Source organism: Coregonus clupeaformis, chromosome 6 (assembly GCF_020615455.1).
Source record: "Coregonus clupeaformis isolate EN_2021a chromosome 6, ASM2061545v1, whole genome shotgun sequence".
Taxonomy (NCBI): Eukaryota; Metazoa; Chordata; class Actinopteri; order Salmoniformes; family Salmonidae; genus Coregonus; species Coregonus clupeaformis.
Genome location: NC_059197.1, coordinates 27,619,007 through 27,635,033, shown reverse-complemented (window position 1 = coordinate 27,635,033; position 16,027 = coordinate 27,619,007). Strand labels below are relative to the sequence as shown.

Here is a 16,027-nt window from a genome sequence, read left to right as displayed (position 1 = left end):
TACCTCATGAGAAACCCTTGGATAAAACGGATCCAATGAGAAGAGACCGAGACTCCCCCCTTCTGAAGTAGCTGTAGTTTGACAACCCTGAAACTAATATTAACTCCGCATAGGCCTACAGCACAGGACGCTGCAACCTGGACACCCATACTATAATTGAAGGGCTCGGTCAGTTACTTTGAGTGACTGACAGTGCAGTGACCCCCAAGCGACTCCCATAAGTAGGCTATAGCATACCCACCACGACCATGGTCCTCATCAGTCGAATAAATCAACGATAAAGGAATGTCATGGAATACATTAGAGAGTTCTGTTTAAGAGATAAGACTCTTATCTTGCGCATCTCTGGTCATTCTCGCGCGCAAAGGGCATCTCATTATTTTGTAATCCAATACTACCACCTTGTGGTTGAAATGCTTCCACAGAACCTTATCTAAAATAACCTACTTTTTATATAGCGCTAACATGTCCCTTTGCCCTTTATCATAAGAGAGTCAAAAATGTCAGATAATGTAACCAATGAACGCCGATATTACGTAGGGCTCTTATAATCTTCGAAGTGGCATTGGCAAAGGGACACGTTAGCGCTATATAAAAAGTAGGTTATTTTAGGTAAGGATTTCAACCACAAGGTGGTAGTATTGGATTACCAAATAATTAGATGCCCTTTACGCGCGGGAATGACCAGAGATGCGCACTCTACTGCAGGCGCAACAGGTGTCGCTCTTTTTTAAGCTATAGCCTATTTCCAACTGGAACAGATTAGAGCAACAGAAGTGATTTTTGTTGGACATTTGTTGGAAATATTATTAGGCTATTTCTCAATATTTCTTGGGTGTATTTGCATTACGCATTGAGTTTGAACTGTTAGGTAATTAAGCCTAGTTACCTTGTACGATAATTCGTTTGAATAAGATTAGATCTTAATCAATCGATTAGTAATGCCGGATTAAGTCATATTAGTTTCAGCTGAATCTATAACTCACACCGTACAATTGGCCTGAATTTTTTTTAACCAAAAGTGTACTTTAGTAGGCTACTTTGTGGTTGGTGATGAGTGTTCAACCCATTGCGTCAGAGACGCACTTTTGGTTCCGATAGTGGGAGGAGACAGTTTAGCTCGTGCCACATGTGATAATAATATTTAGAGCGCTACAAGTGGCTGCGGTTCAAAGCATAAACCAAGGGGGTAGACTATGTCCAATGAGCTTTTCCCAGACCTTTCCGTTGACAGTTCCCGATGTTTATAAACATGACTCTAGAGAGTCAAACTCACCAAGTCCAAAGAGCAGGCTGGCCTCAATAGTCTGGTTCAAGATGGGAATGGATCAAATATTTTGGTCTTTCGTCCTTTGAGGACGCTCAACTGCGGCTCTGTGACAGAGCATTGGATCACATGCAGACGTGGTACCACGAAGGACAGTGGCGGATTTATCGATAAATAATAGTTTTTGTATTGCAAAGATGTCTATGTTTATTGGCTCTCTGTTTATTTTTATGGATGTTCTATTTTATGCTAAATTGAACTATTGCATGGAAATAGATTTTTGCGTACCTGTTCGATTTGATCATAAACATTTAGAAAGACATACTATTCGACAGACGGAGGAGAGAAGGAATGACCAACTAGTTGTTTTTAAAATAACGGCTTTCAGTCAAGAATTTTATCTCAACCTTTTACCGGATTCTACATTTATTTCGCCCAACATCCCTCCTCACAGCGGCTCCTTAGCATCAAATTCCTCTGCAAACACAGACCTGAGCCACTGCTTCTACTCTGGTGATGTCAACGCAGAACAGGAATCGTATGCTGCGCTGAGCCTCTGCAAAGGCTTACAAGGCTCCTTTTCTTACCAGGGCATGGAATATTTCATCAATCAGCTTGGGAACGAGAGGGCAGGAGGAGTATATACAGTGAATACTGAGAGAAGAACCCATGTCATACGCCGCCGGGGACCGGACAGAGACTCCAGCGGTAATTCCACCACGAATAGGTGTGGAGTAGGACCTGGTTTGACCCAAAACATTTCAGGGTCTTTTGAGAAATATAAACACATGAAAGGACTGGAGCTGGACAGCCTGACTGAAACTGTATTGAAGAGCCTGGGTAGATCCAAAAGGTTTGCCTCCATCCCTAGGTTTGTGGAGGTTCTCGTCGTGGCTGATGAGTCTATGGCCAAATTCCACGGGGATGACTTGAAACATTACCTGTTGACACTGATGTCTGTTGCTGCGAGGCTGTACAAGCACCCCAGCATCATGAACTCCATAAACATAGTGGTAGTGGGCTTCTTGGTGATTAACGAAGCAGAGAAAGGACCCAAGATTTCCACCAATGCTGCCCTCACTCTGCGCAGTTTCTGTTCTTGGCAGAAACATTTAAACAAATACAATGACAAGCACCCTGAATACTGGGACACTGCAATTCTATTCACCAAACAGGTAAGGAGTGGTGAGATGCAGCCAGGTGTCAACTCTTTTTGATGTTTGCTTGCAGATTAGCTTCCATGCAATCCTCAATTATTTCCATTTGGAATAATTATCTCATTATGTCACCCAATACATTATCTGCAAATACAATACTAAGTGCTCTTTTATAGACACATCTCTGTGTGTTACATGTAGCCTGATAATGCTAAGACAAGGTAGGGTTTGGGTGTCAATTCCTTTTCAATAAAGGAAGTAAACTAAAATTCCACTTCCAATTCTAATTTGTACTCTATGCATCTCTACGAGAAAAAAATGAAAACATTGTTTGCAACTGCACAGCTGACAAGCATCACATCTGTCTTCACATCTTAAAAGTCGACCCTCCTTTTTCCTATCATGAATCATGTTGCAGAAGATTTAGCATAAAAGTCCACACTATTAGGATCACTGAGCCAAAAAACATGCTCATGGAACAAGAGTTAACTATATGAACAAAGACTGTTTCACATCTTTCAGGAAAGTGGCTATAGCCGGTCACCTATTTTTCCATCCCAACCATAGAGATAGATAGAGGACTCATCTTTATGTCTGTGCCATTATAGCATCTGTGACAGCATGGGCACCGCCATTGAGGCTACAACCCATAGGAATCTCCACCCATTTGACTACTTTGACTACTTTAAATTGGCGGAAACATGGTGGAAGCCCTCAATGGCGCTGCCCATGCTAAAACTGCCTTTTGGCCACTAGAGGCCTCTATCATTCTCTATGATCCCAACCCATGTTAGCACCATGTCACTAAGTTGAGAAATGCCACAGGTAGAACAGGCCAGGCAGGATTTGCACTAGCTCTGGTCCAGGGCTTCAGTGCAGCTTGCTAACGGAAGGCTCATCGTTAGCATTAACGCCCTGAACCAGAGCTAGGATTTTACACACTCATATGGTGGAATGGGAAGTATCCATTTCTCTGTGATGATCCACTCACTTCTAGCTGTGAGCCTTTAGACCTGCCTCTCAGCCTGGACTCAGCCAGTCTGTCTGTTTTCCATTAAGCCTAGCTTGGCTGGGAGCAATCTGATGCATTGGTTCTCTTCGAGTGCATAGCAACATGCATAACATTTTATTCTGAGACTGATTCTGTCCAACTGTGATCAAAGTGGTGTAAAATGATCCTGTAAGGGTTGGGGTGAGGTGTGACCCAGGTGCGGTGCAGGATATACAGTAGGCAGTAGGCAGAGATGGTGAAACAAGGATCTTTACTGGTGGTCCCGAAGCCAGTATCCAAAATAACGGACTTATCACGATAAAAGAAAGGCGGAGCAAATAAGTCTCCAAAAACCGACTGACAGCCAAAATATGAAATACTACCTAAGACGGAAACAAATAACGAAACAGGGAGAACACTTCTCAAGTACCTGTACATAGATCTCAGATCAGACACTGAGTAGTACTGCTAGACATAGAGAAACTAACAGAGAAAACTGAGCAAGGGAACACAGTTAAGTGAGGGCATGAATATACAGGTGAACAGGTAGACACAGGTAACACCAATAGGATACTGATTAGTCCAGACAGTGAGTGAGGAGGTGCCTAAGGTTGTCTGAGGATGACACCTAGTGGGTCGATCCGGAACTGCGACCCCCTCCTGTAACATGATCACACTTATATGGCGAAGATGCCTTGACCTATACAATAACCCTATTGGGATAAAGAGAGTTTATTGACTTTATTGGGGAAGGGGGTTATTGAATTGAATATTGTAGGCTAGAAGCATGGTGTTAATGTGCTTGTATGAATGAAAAATGCAGTTATATCGGATAAGAATTCTCAGACTCAAATAAAATAAACTTGTATTTGAAAGCGTTGTACAATGGTCAAGTACAATACCTTTTAATCAGTTCCGTTGTCAGACAGACACGTGGCAGTGCAATTGTACTTCTCTGACAGCTGTAACATTCCCTAAGCATCTTGTGGATTAAAGGGTTAGTTCACTGGGCCAGATTGTTTGCACATCAGAGAGAGAGAGGGAGAGAGAGAGATATAAAGAAATGGGCCCAACCAGAACAATGGACCGGATTGTTAGTGTTTTCTGCTTTAATATCTACCAAAAGATGGTGGATATGCAATGCAATAACAACACACTTTTACACGTAAGACAAATTACATTACACACCAACACACCTCCCCATCTCATCACATTGTCCAGATGATCACATTTCATTTGTCTCCTTCAACAGGACTTGTGTGGAGCCACTACCTGTGACACCTTAGGCATGGCAGACGTGGGCACTATGTGTGATCCGAAGAGAAGCTGCTCTGTCATCGAGGATGATGGTCTCCCTTCGTCCTTCACCACTGCTCATGAACTGGGTGAGTGAAGAGCACTCTTACTTGTCTATTATCGGTATCATTCAGATCAGATCTACTAGAACACGCTTAGAAAAAAAGGATTCCAAAAGGGTTCTTCGGCTGTCCCCATAGGAGAGCCCTTTTTGGTTCCAGGTAGAACCCTTTTGGGTTCCATGTAGAACCCTCTGTGGAAAGGGTTCTACATGGATCCCAAAAGTGTTCTACCTGGACCCAAAAGGGTTTTACCTGGAACCAAAAATGGTTCTTCAAAGGGTTCTCCTATAGACCAAATCAGAATGTTTATAAACAAAGCTGTTCTGTTAGTTCCTGGTTGTGAGCGTCGGAAAGCTAGACTGATGAACGCATAGGAAACAATATGCAGACCATTGCCGGACTAGCTAAATTGTTGAATGAATAATGAATATATTCAATTTTCTAAAATGTTTTTAAAATCATTAACACTACTCCCTTGTTATTAACCCATTCATTTCCATAACGGAAATTTAACATTTAATTTGGTACACTTTTTCTCTAAGCTTACAGATGGACAAATCTAAAATTGGCCAAAGCGTTTGTCTACAATGTCAGTTTTTATTGTACTATACACTGAGTGTATAAAACATTAGGAATACCTGCTCTTTCCATGACATAGACTGACCAGGTGAATCCAGGAGAAAGCTAAGATCCGTTAATGATGTCACCTGTTCAATCCACTTCAATCAGTGTAGATAAACGGGAGGAAACAGGTTAAAGAAGGATTTTTAAGCCTTGAGACAATTCAGACATGGATTGTGTACAGTTGAAGTCGGAAGTTTACATACACCTTAGCCAAATACATTTAAACTCAGTTTTTCACAATTCCTGACATTTAATCCTAGTAAAAATTCCCTGTCTTAGGTCAGTTAGGATCACCACTTTATTTTAAGAATGTGAAATGTCAGAATAATAGTAGAGAGAATGACTTATTTCAGCTTTTATTTCTTTCATCACATTCCCAGTGGGTCAGAAGTTTACATACCCTCAAATAGTATTTGGTAGCATTGCCTTTAAATTGTTTAACTTGGGTCAAACGTTTTGGGTTGGCTTTCACAAGCTTCCTAAAATAAATTGGATGAATTTTGGCCCATTCCTCCTGACAGAGCTGGTGTAACTGAGTCAGGCTTGTAGGCCTCCTTGCTCGCACACGCTTTTTCAGTTCTGCCCACAAATTTTCTATAGGATTGAGGTCAGGGCTTTGTGATGGCCACTCCAATACCTTGACTTTGTTGTACTTAAGCCATTTTGCCACAACTTTGGAAGTATGCTTGGGGTCATTGTCCATTTGGAAGACCCATTTGCGACCAAGCTTTAACTTCCTGACTGATGTCTTGAGATGTTGCTTCAATATCTCCAAATAATTTTCTTTCCTCATGATGCCATCCATTTTGTGAAGTGCACCAGTCCCTCCTGCAGCAAAGCACCCCCACAGCATGATGCTGCCACCCCCGTGCTTCACGGTTGGGATGGTGTTCTTCGGCTTGCAAGCACCCCTTTTTTCCTCCAAACATAACAATGGTCATTATTTACATTTTACATTTTAGTCATTTAGCAGACGCTCTTATCCAGAGCGACTTACAGTTAAGTGAGTGCATACATTTTTCATACTGGCCCCCCGTGGGAATCGAACCCACAACCCTGGCATTTCAAGCGCCATGCTCTACCAACTGAGCTACAGGAGGCCTAACAGTTCTATCTTTGTTTCATCAGACCAGAGGACATTTCTCCAAAAAGTACGATCTTTGTCCTCATGTGCAGTTGCAAACCGTAGTCTGTCTTTTTTATGGCGGTTTTGGAGCAGTGGCTTCTTCCTTGCTGAGCAGCCTTTCAGGTTATGTCGATATAGGACTCGTTTGGATATAGATACTTTTGTACCTGTTTCCTCCAGCATCTTCACAAGGTCCTTTGCTGTTGTTCTGGGATTGATTTGCACTTTTCGCACTAAAGTACGTTCATCTCTAGGAGACAGAACGCGTCTCCTTCCTGAGCGGTATGACGGCTGCGTGGTCCCATGGTGTTTCTACTTGCGTACTATTGTTTGTACAGATGAACGTGGTACCTTCAGGCGTTTGGAAATTGTTCCCAAGGATGAACCAGACTTGTGGAGGTCTACCATTTTTTTCTGAGGTCTTGGCTGATTTCTTTTGATTTTCCCATGATGTCAAGCAAAGAGGCACTGAGTTTGAAAGTAGGCCTTGAGATACATCCACAGGCACACGTCCAATTGACTCAAATTATGTCAATTAGCCTATCAGAAGCTTCTAAAGCCATGACATCATTTTCTGGAATTTTCCAAGCTGTTTAAAGGCACCGTCAACTTAGTGTATATACACATCTGACCCACTGGAATTGTGATACAGTGAATTATAAGTGAAATAATCTGTCTGTAAACAATTGTTGGATAAATTACTTGTGTCATGCACAAAGTAGATGTCCTAACTGACTTGCCAAAACTATAGTTTGTTAACAAGACATTTGTGGAGTGGTTGAAAAACAAGTTTTAGTGACTCCAACCTAAGTGTATGTAAACTTCCGACTTCAACTGTATGTGTGCCATTCAGAGGGTGAATGGGTAAGACAAAATATTTAAGTGCCTTTGAACGGGGTATGGTAGTAGATGCCAGACACACCGGTTTGAGTCAAGAAATGCAACACTGCTCGATTTCTCATGCTCAACAGTTTTCTGTGTGTATCAAGAATGGTCCACCACCCAAAGAACATCCAGCCAATTTGACACAACTCTGGGAAGCATTGGAGTCAACATGGGCCAGTATCCCTGTGGAACGTTTTCAACAGCTTATAAAGTCCATGCCCCAATTAATTGATGCTGTTCTGAGGGCAAAAGGGGGTGCAACTCAATATTAGGTAGGTATATATATATATATATATATATATATATATATATATATATATATATATATATATATATATATATACAGTACCAGTCAAAAGTTTGGACACAACAATTCATTCCAGGGTTTTTCTTTATTTTTACTATTTTCTACATTGTAGAATAATAGTGAAGACATCAAAACTATGAATTAACACATATGGAATCATGTAGTAACCAAAAAAGTGTTAAACAAATCATAATATATTTTATATTTGAGATTGTTCAAAGTAGCCACCCTTTGCCTTGATGACAGCTTTGCACACTCTTGGCATTCTCTCAACCAGCTTCATGAGGTAGTCACCTGGAATGCATTTCAATTAACAGGTGTGCCTTCTTAAAAGTTAATTTGTGGAATTTATTTCCTTCTTAATGCGTTTGAGCCAATCAGTTGGGTTGTGACAAGGTAGGGTTGGTATACAGAAGATAGCCATATTTGGTAAAAGACCAAGTCCATATTATGGCAAGAACAGCTCAAATAAGCAAAGGGAAATGACAGACCATCATTACTTTAAGACATAAAGGTCAGTCAATACGGAACATTTCAAGAACTTTGAATGTTTCTTTAAACCATCAAGCACGATGATGAAACTGGCTCTCATGAGGACCGCCACAGGAAAGGAAGACCCAGAGTTACCTCTGCTGTAGAGGATAAGTTCATTAGAGTTACCAACCTCAGAAATTGCAGACCAAATAAATGCTTCACAGAGTTCAAGTAACAGACACATCTCAACATCAACTGTTCAGAGGAGACTGTGTGAATCAGGCCTTCATGGTCAAATTGCTGCAAAGAAACCACTACTAAAGGACACCAATAATAAGAAGAGACTTGCTTGGTTCAAGAAACATGAGGAATGGACATTAGACCGGTGGAAATCTGTCCTTTGGTCTGATGAGTCCAAATTTTAGATTTTTGGTTCCAACCGACATGTCTTTGTGAGACACAGAGTAGGTGAACGCATGATCTCCGCATGTGTGGTACCCACCGTGAAGCATGGAGGAGGAGGTGTGATGGTGTGGGGGTGCTTTGCTGGTGACACTGTCTGTGATTTATTTAGAATTCAAGGCACACTTAACCAGCATGGCTACCACAGCATTCTGCAGCGATACGCCATCCCATTTGGTTTGCGCTTTGTGGGACTATCATTTGTTTTTCAACAGGACAATGACCCAACACGAGGCTGCGTAAGGGCTATTTGAATAAGAAGGAGAGTGATGGAGTGCTGGATCAAATGACCTGACCTCCGCATTCACTCAACCTCAACCCAATTGAGATGGTTTGGGATGAGTTGGACCGCAGAGCGAAGGAAAATTGCTCAGCATATGTGGGAACTCCTTCAAGACTGTTGGAAAATAATTCCAGGTGAAGCTGGTTGAGAGAATGCCAAGAGTGTGCAAAGCTGTCATCAAGGCAAAGGGTGGCTACTTTGAAGAATCTCAAATATAAAATATATTATGATTTGTTTAACACTTTTTGGTTACTACATGATTCCATATGTGTAAATTCATAGTTTTGATGTCTTCACTATTGTTCTACAATGTAGAAAATAGTAAAAATAAAGAAAACCCTTGAATGAGTAGGTGTGTCCAAACTTTTGACTGGTACTATATATATATATATATATATATATATATATATATATACAGTGGGGAGAACAAGTATTTGATACACTGCCGATTTTGCAGGTTTTCCTACTTACAAAGCATGTAGAGGTCTGTAATTTTTATCATAGGTACACTTCAACTGTGAGAGACGGAATCTAAAACAAAAATCCAGAAAATCACATTGTATGATTTTTAAGTAATTAATTTGCATTTTATTGCATGACATAAGTATTTGATACATCAGAAAAGCAGAAATTAATATTTGGTACAGAAACCTTTGTTTGCAATTACAGAGATCATACGTTTCCTGTAGGTCTTGACCAGGTTTGCACACACTGCAGCAGGGATTTTGGCCCACTCCTCCATACCTTCTCCATATCTTTCAGGTTTCGGGGCTGTCGCTGGGCAATACGGACTTTCAGCTCCCTCCAAATATTTTCTATTGGGTTCAGGTCTGGAGACAGGCTAGGCCACTCCAGGACCTTGAGATGCTTCTTACGGAGCCACTCCTTAGTTGCCCTGGCTGTGTGTTTCGGGTCGTTTTCATGCTGGAAGACCCAGCCACAACCCATCTTCAATGCTCTTACTGAGGGAAGGAGGTTGTTGGCCAAGATCTCGCGATACATGGCCCCATCCATCCTCCCCTCAATACGGTGCAGTCGTCCTGTCCCCTTTGCAGAAAAGCATCCCCAAAGAATGATGTTTCCACCTCCATGCTTCACGGTTGGGATGGTGTTCTTGGGGTTGTACTCATCCTTCTTCTTACTCCAAACACGGCGAGTGGAGTTTAGACCAAAAATATATATTTTTGTCTCATCAGACCACATGACCTTCTCCCATTCCTCCTCTGGATCATCCAGATGGTCATTGGCAAACTTCAGAAGGGCCTGGACATGCGCTGGCTTGAGCAGGGGGACCTTGCGTGCGCTGCAGGATTTTAATCCATGATGGCGTAGTGTGTTACTAATGATTTTCTTTGAGACTGTGGTCCCAGCTCTCTTCAGGTCATTGACCAGGTCCTGCCGTGTAGTTCTGGGCTGATCCCTCACCTTCCTCATGATCATTGATGCCCCACGAGGTGAGATCTTGCATGGAGCCCCAGACCGAGGGTGATTGACCGTCATCTTGAACTTCTTCCATTTTCTAATAATTGCGCTAACAGTTGTTGCCTTCTCACCAAGCTGCTTGCCTATTGTCCTGTAGCCCATCCCAGCCTTGTGCAGGTCTACAATTTTATCCCTGATGTCCTTACACAGCTCTCTGGTCTTGGCCATTGTGGAGAGGTTGGAGTCTGTTTGATTGAGTGTGTGGACAGGTCTCTTTTATACAGGTAACAAGTTCAAACAGGTGCAGTTAATACAGGTAATGAGTGGAGAACAGGAGGGCTTAAAGAAAAACTAACAGGTCTGTGAGAGCCGGAATTCTTACTGGTTGGTAGGTGATCAAATACTTATGTCATGCAATAAAATGCAATGAATTACTTAAAAATCATACAATGTGATTTTCTGGATTCCGTCTCTCACAGTTGAAGTGTACCTATGATAAAAATTACAGACCTCTACATGCTTTGTAAGTAGGAAAACCTGCAAAATCGGCAGTGTATCAAATACTTGTTCTCCCCACTGTATATATATATATATATATATATATATATATATATATATATATATATATATATATATATATACATAATCAGGAAAGTATTCAGACCTCTTGACTTTTTCCACATGTTGTTACGTTACAGCCTTATTCTAAAATTGATTAAATTAATGTTTTTCCTCATCAATCGACACACAATACCCCATAATGACAAAGCAAAACTGGTTTTTAGAATCTTTTTCAAATGTATTAAAAATAAATAATAGGGAACACCTTAACTCCGAGACAGGATTGTGTCGAGGCACAGATCTGTGGAAGGGTACCAAAAAATGTCTGCAGCATTGAAGGTCCCCAAGAACACAGTGGCCTCCATCATTCTTAAATGGAAGAAGTTTGGAACCACCAAGACTCTTCCTAGTGCTGCCCGCCCGGCCAAACTGAGCAATCGTGGGAGAAGGGCCTTGGTCAGGGAGGTGACCAAGAACCCGATGGTCACTCTGACAGAGCTCCAGAGTTCCTCTGTGGAGATGGGGGAACTTTCAGAAGGACAACCATCTCTGCAGCACTCCACCAATCAGACCTTTATGGTAGAGTGGCTAGACGAAAGCCACTTCTCAGTAAAAGGCACATGACAGCCCGCATGGAGTTTGCCAAAAGGCACCTAAAGACTCTCAGACCAAGAGAAACAAGATTATCTGGTCTGATGAAACCAAGATTGAACCCTTTGGCCTGAATGCCAAGCGTCACGTCTGGAGGAAACCTGGCACCATCCCTATGGTGAAGCATGGTGGTGGCATTATTATGCAGTGGGAATGTTTTTCAGCATCAGGGACTGGGAGACTAGTCAGGAGAGAGGGAAAGATGAACGGAGCAAAGTACAGAGAGATCCTTGATGAAAACCTGCTCCGGAGCGCTCAGGACCTCGGACTGGGGTGAAGGTTAATCTTCCTACAGGACAATGACCCTGGCACACAGCCAAGACAGCGCAGGAGTGGCTTCAGGACAAGTCTCTGAATGTCCTTGAGTGGCCCAGCCAGAGCCCGGACTTGAACCCGATCTAACATCTCTGGAGAGACCTGGAAATAGCTGTGCAGCGACGCTGCCCATCCAACTTGACAGATCTTGAGAGGATCTGCAGAGAAGAATTGGAGAAACTCCCCAAATACAGGTGTGCATAGCTTGTAGCTTCATACCCAAGAAGACTCGAAGCTGTAATCGCTGCCCAAGGTGCTTCATCAAAGTACTGAGTAAAGGGTCTGAGTACTTATGTAAATGTGATATTTCTGTTTAATACATTTGCAAAAATGTCTAAAAACCTGTTTTTGCTTCGTCATTATGGGGTATTGTGTGTATATTGATGAAAAAAAAAAACATTTTACAATAAGGCTGTAACGTAACAAAATGTGGAAAAAGTTAAGGGGTCTGAATACTTTCCAAATACACTGTATCGTCCTATTATTTTTGACCTTTTGCTGTGGAATAAGTGTGGGTCGTTCATATTATGAATTTAATCACTTTTGACTGCACCCTTTGTGATTTGAATGACACCTTCCATACATGTTTGCCCATGGTAGAAGTGGTCAGAAAGTGCACAAAGGTGACCGATTTTGCATACCCCACCCTACCATGAAACATCCATGCACACCTGTGTGTGTGTATGTACAGTGGGGAAAAAAAGTATTTAGTCAGCCACCAATTGTGCAAGTTCTCCCACTTAAAAAGATGAGAGAGGCCTGTAATTTTCATCATAGGTACACGTCAACTATGACAGACAAAATGAGAAAAAATATTCCAGAAAATCACATTGTAGGATTTTTAATTAATTTATTTGCAAATTATGGTGGAAAATAAGTATTTGGTCAATATCAAAAGTTTCTCAATACTTTGTTATATACCCTTTGTTGGCAATGACACAGGTCAAACGCAGTGGCGGCTCCTGAAAAAATTCTCAGGAGGGGCAATTTTTCTGATGATTTAGGTGACCTACACACATTTTAAAAAAGATATGTCCAGCAACAACATGAAGACAGGGGCAGCATATAAGTCAATACCAGAAGCATTTATTGACTGATCTGGGGAGATGGATTCCAGTTTCTGTGACAGATTATAAATAATCTCTGATGCCTTTGTTATATTAGCTTTTGGTTGAATGTACTGTCGTAGTAAATATATAATGTTATAGCTTGGTCTGACTAAAATCTTGTGCATGACCCATTTTATGTTGGGCCTTTGTATTCAATACAATGAACAAGAGTCCTATCTTGTCAGCCTTGTCAGCAGGTGGCTAAGGATAACACCCACGCCATAGGTCTCTCAGTTCTTCCAACTCACGAGTTCTTGCCCTGAGGACACACACACACCCACACACACACACACACACACACACACACACACATCATCACTGATAAACACACACACACACACACACACATCATCACTGATAACAAACACACACACACACACACACACACTGATAACAAACACACACACACAAATCCTCTTCTCTTAGGCTGAACATCTGAAGACAGAGAACCCGACTCAGAGCCAATGCAACAGTGACACTAGCCTGGAGGTGACATCGCCCAACTCATCAGGACCAATCAGAAGATCAGAACTACTAGATTCAACCTACTTCATTTTATTGTATAAAATGTCAGCACAAATGTTTAGGGGCTCTTCTGATAAACTCCCTACGAGTTTGACGAACGGGTCCGTGCACGCGATTCCAGGATATCTTTACCTCTGAATAAACTGCCTTATATTATACAATTATCCACCTTGTCCAAAAGTCTCTACTTTTTCTCTGTTCTCCAGTAAACTTGTTTTATCAACAATAGTAAGGTTCAATGACACAGAAAGCAGTTCAATGTCGGGGTACAGAGTCGCTCTCTTACCAGGATCGCGGTCCGCTCTGACCAGGGTGAAGGTGGCCGGCTCCACCTCTCTGTCCGGGAAGTCCAGCCAAGTCTCCCAGCTGTATTGGGATTCCGCTGCCAGCAGCGTTTTCATTATTTAGTCCGTTCGTAGCGGGTATGTACACGATCAACAAGATCAGTCCAAAACCGAAGATCAGTCCAAAGCAGAATGTTTGCAGAATGTTTGTAAACTAAGTCTACAAATTAAAAACATAAAATAACGCCACACTGCAGGTCGCAACATAGACGCTGCTAGCTGCCATTGTCTTAGTTACGTTCAACGTTAGTCACGTATGACGAAAGCGCGTAAGTGCATGCCCACAGACACCCATAGAGAATGTATTGAAAGCTTTGAAATGTGAAAAAATAGATTTTACATGACAGGCTATGAGAGACTTCTGGGCGATTTTCAACCTGACTGGAAATCGCCCAAAAACGGGCGGGCCATTTGAAGCACGACTTTAGCCTGATTTGACATTTAGTGGCTGGCAGATCAGACGTGAACACTGATAACTGCTGTTGCCGTGATATAATTGATTAGATTCCTTTTCCCGTTTGGCAGTGCGTCGCCCATATCGCCCTATTGAACAAGCCGTCCCTGGTCAAACGTTTTCTGTAAGTCTTCACAAGGTTTTCACACACTGTTGCTGGTATTTTGGCCCATTCCTCCATGCAGATCTCCTCTAGAGCAGTGATGTTTTGGGGCTGTCGCTGGGCAACACGGACTTTCAACTCCCTCCAAAGATTTTCTATGGGGTTGAGATCTGGAGACTCCAGGACCTTGAAATGCTTCTACGAAGCCACTCTCGTTGCCGGGTGGTGTGTTTGGGATCATTGTCATGCTGAAAGACCCAGCCACGTTTCATCTTCAATGCCCTTGCTGATGGAAGGAGGTTTTCACTCAAAATCTCACGATACATGGCCCCATTCATTTTTCCTTTACACGGATCAGTCGTCCTGGTCCCTTTGCAGAAAAACAGCCCCAAAGTATGATGTTTTCACTCCCATGCTTCACAGTAGGTATGGTGTTCTTTGGATGCAACTCAGCATTCTTTGTCCTCCAAACACGACAAGTTGAGTTTTTACCAAAAAGTTCTATTTTGGTTTCATCTGACCATATGACTTTTCTCCCAATCCTCTTCTGGATGCACTCTAGCAAACTTCAGACGGGCCTGGACATGTACTGGCTTAAGCAGGGGGACACGTCTAGCACTGCAGGATTTGAGTCCCTGGCGCGTAGTGTTACTGATGGTAGGCTTTGTTACTTTGGTCCCAGCTCTCTGCAGGTCATTCACTAGGTCCCCCGTGTGGTTCTGGGATTTTTGCTCACCGTTCTTGTGATCATTTTGACCCCACGGGGTGAGATCTTCCGTGGAGCCCCAGATCGAGGGAGATTATCAGTGGTCTTGTATGTCTTCCATTTCCTAATAATTGCTCCCACAGTTGATTTCTTCAAACCAAGCTGCTTACCTATTGCAGATTCAGTCTTCCCAGCCTGGTGCAGGTCTACAATTTTGTTTCTGGTGTCCTTTGACAGCTCTTTGGTCTTGGCCATAGTGGAGTTTGGAGTGTGACTGTTTGAGGTTGTGGACAGGTGTCTTTTATACTGATAACAAGTTCAAACAGATGCCATTAATACAGGTAATGAGTGGAGGACAGAGGAGCCTCTTAAAGAAGAAGTTACTGGTCTGTGAGAGCCAGAAATCTTGCTTGTTTGTAGGTGACCAAATACTTATTTTCCACCATAATTTGCAAATAAATTCATTAAAAATCCTACAATGTGATTTTCTGGATTTTCTTTTCTCAATTTGTCTGTCATAGTTGACGTGTACCTATGATGAAAATTACAGGCCTCTCTCATCTTTTTATGTGGGAGAACTTGCACAATTGGTGGCTGACTAAATACTTTTTTTCCCCACTGTATGTCTGTGGTATGTGTGTATACACGTGTGTTTGTGAGAGAGAAAGAGAAAGAGGGAGAATGCTGCAGCAGGCCTCACTCTCCATTGACTTGCATTGGATTTGCTTATACTGTATAATATACTCTAGGAGTGTGTGTGTGAGAGAGTGTGGATTTATTTTATATTGTTTTTATTTAAGGTCCAGACCATCTATATACCAACAATTATTAAGATCAGAACATGTTTAAAATCTGAGAAAGAAGGAAAACGCTGTAAAATGACTCACTCTACATTGACTTTGC

General features: G+C 42.1%; 1 protein-coding gene and 1 non-coding gene across 3 annotated transcripts in view; one reads left to right on the top strand and one right to left on the bottom strand.

Moving 5' to 3' along the window:
* Positions 1-16,027, top strand: part of LOC121567614 (A disintegrin and metalloproteinase with thrombospondin motifs 15-like) — a 34,153-nt gene that overhangs the window by 2,271 nt on the left and 15,855 nt on the right. The window contains exons 1-2 of one of the 2 annotated variants that reach the window (XM_041877797.1): positions 1,196-2,442; positions 4,668-4,800. In XM_041877797.1, the coding sequence (XP_041733731.1) occupies positions 1,465-2,442; positions 4,668-4,800 (1,111 nt within the window). In that variant the 5' untranslated portion in view covers positions 1,196-1,464. Of the gene's footprint in view, positions 1-1,195; positions 2,443-4,667; positions 4,801-16,027 lie in introns of those variants that run through there. The other variant, XM_041877798.1, reaches the window with a different exon arrangement.
* trnas-uga lies at positions 6,424-6,499 on the bottom strand. The gene has a single exon. It is a non-coding gene; the product is annotated as a tRNA-Ser (tRNA).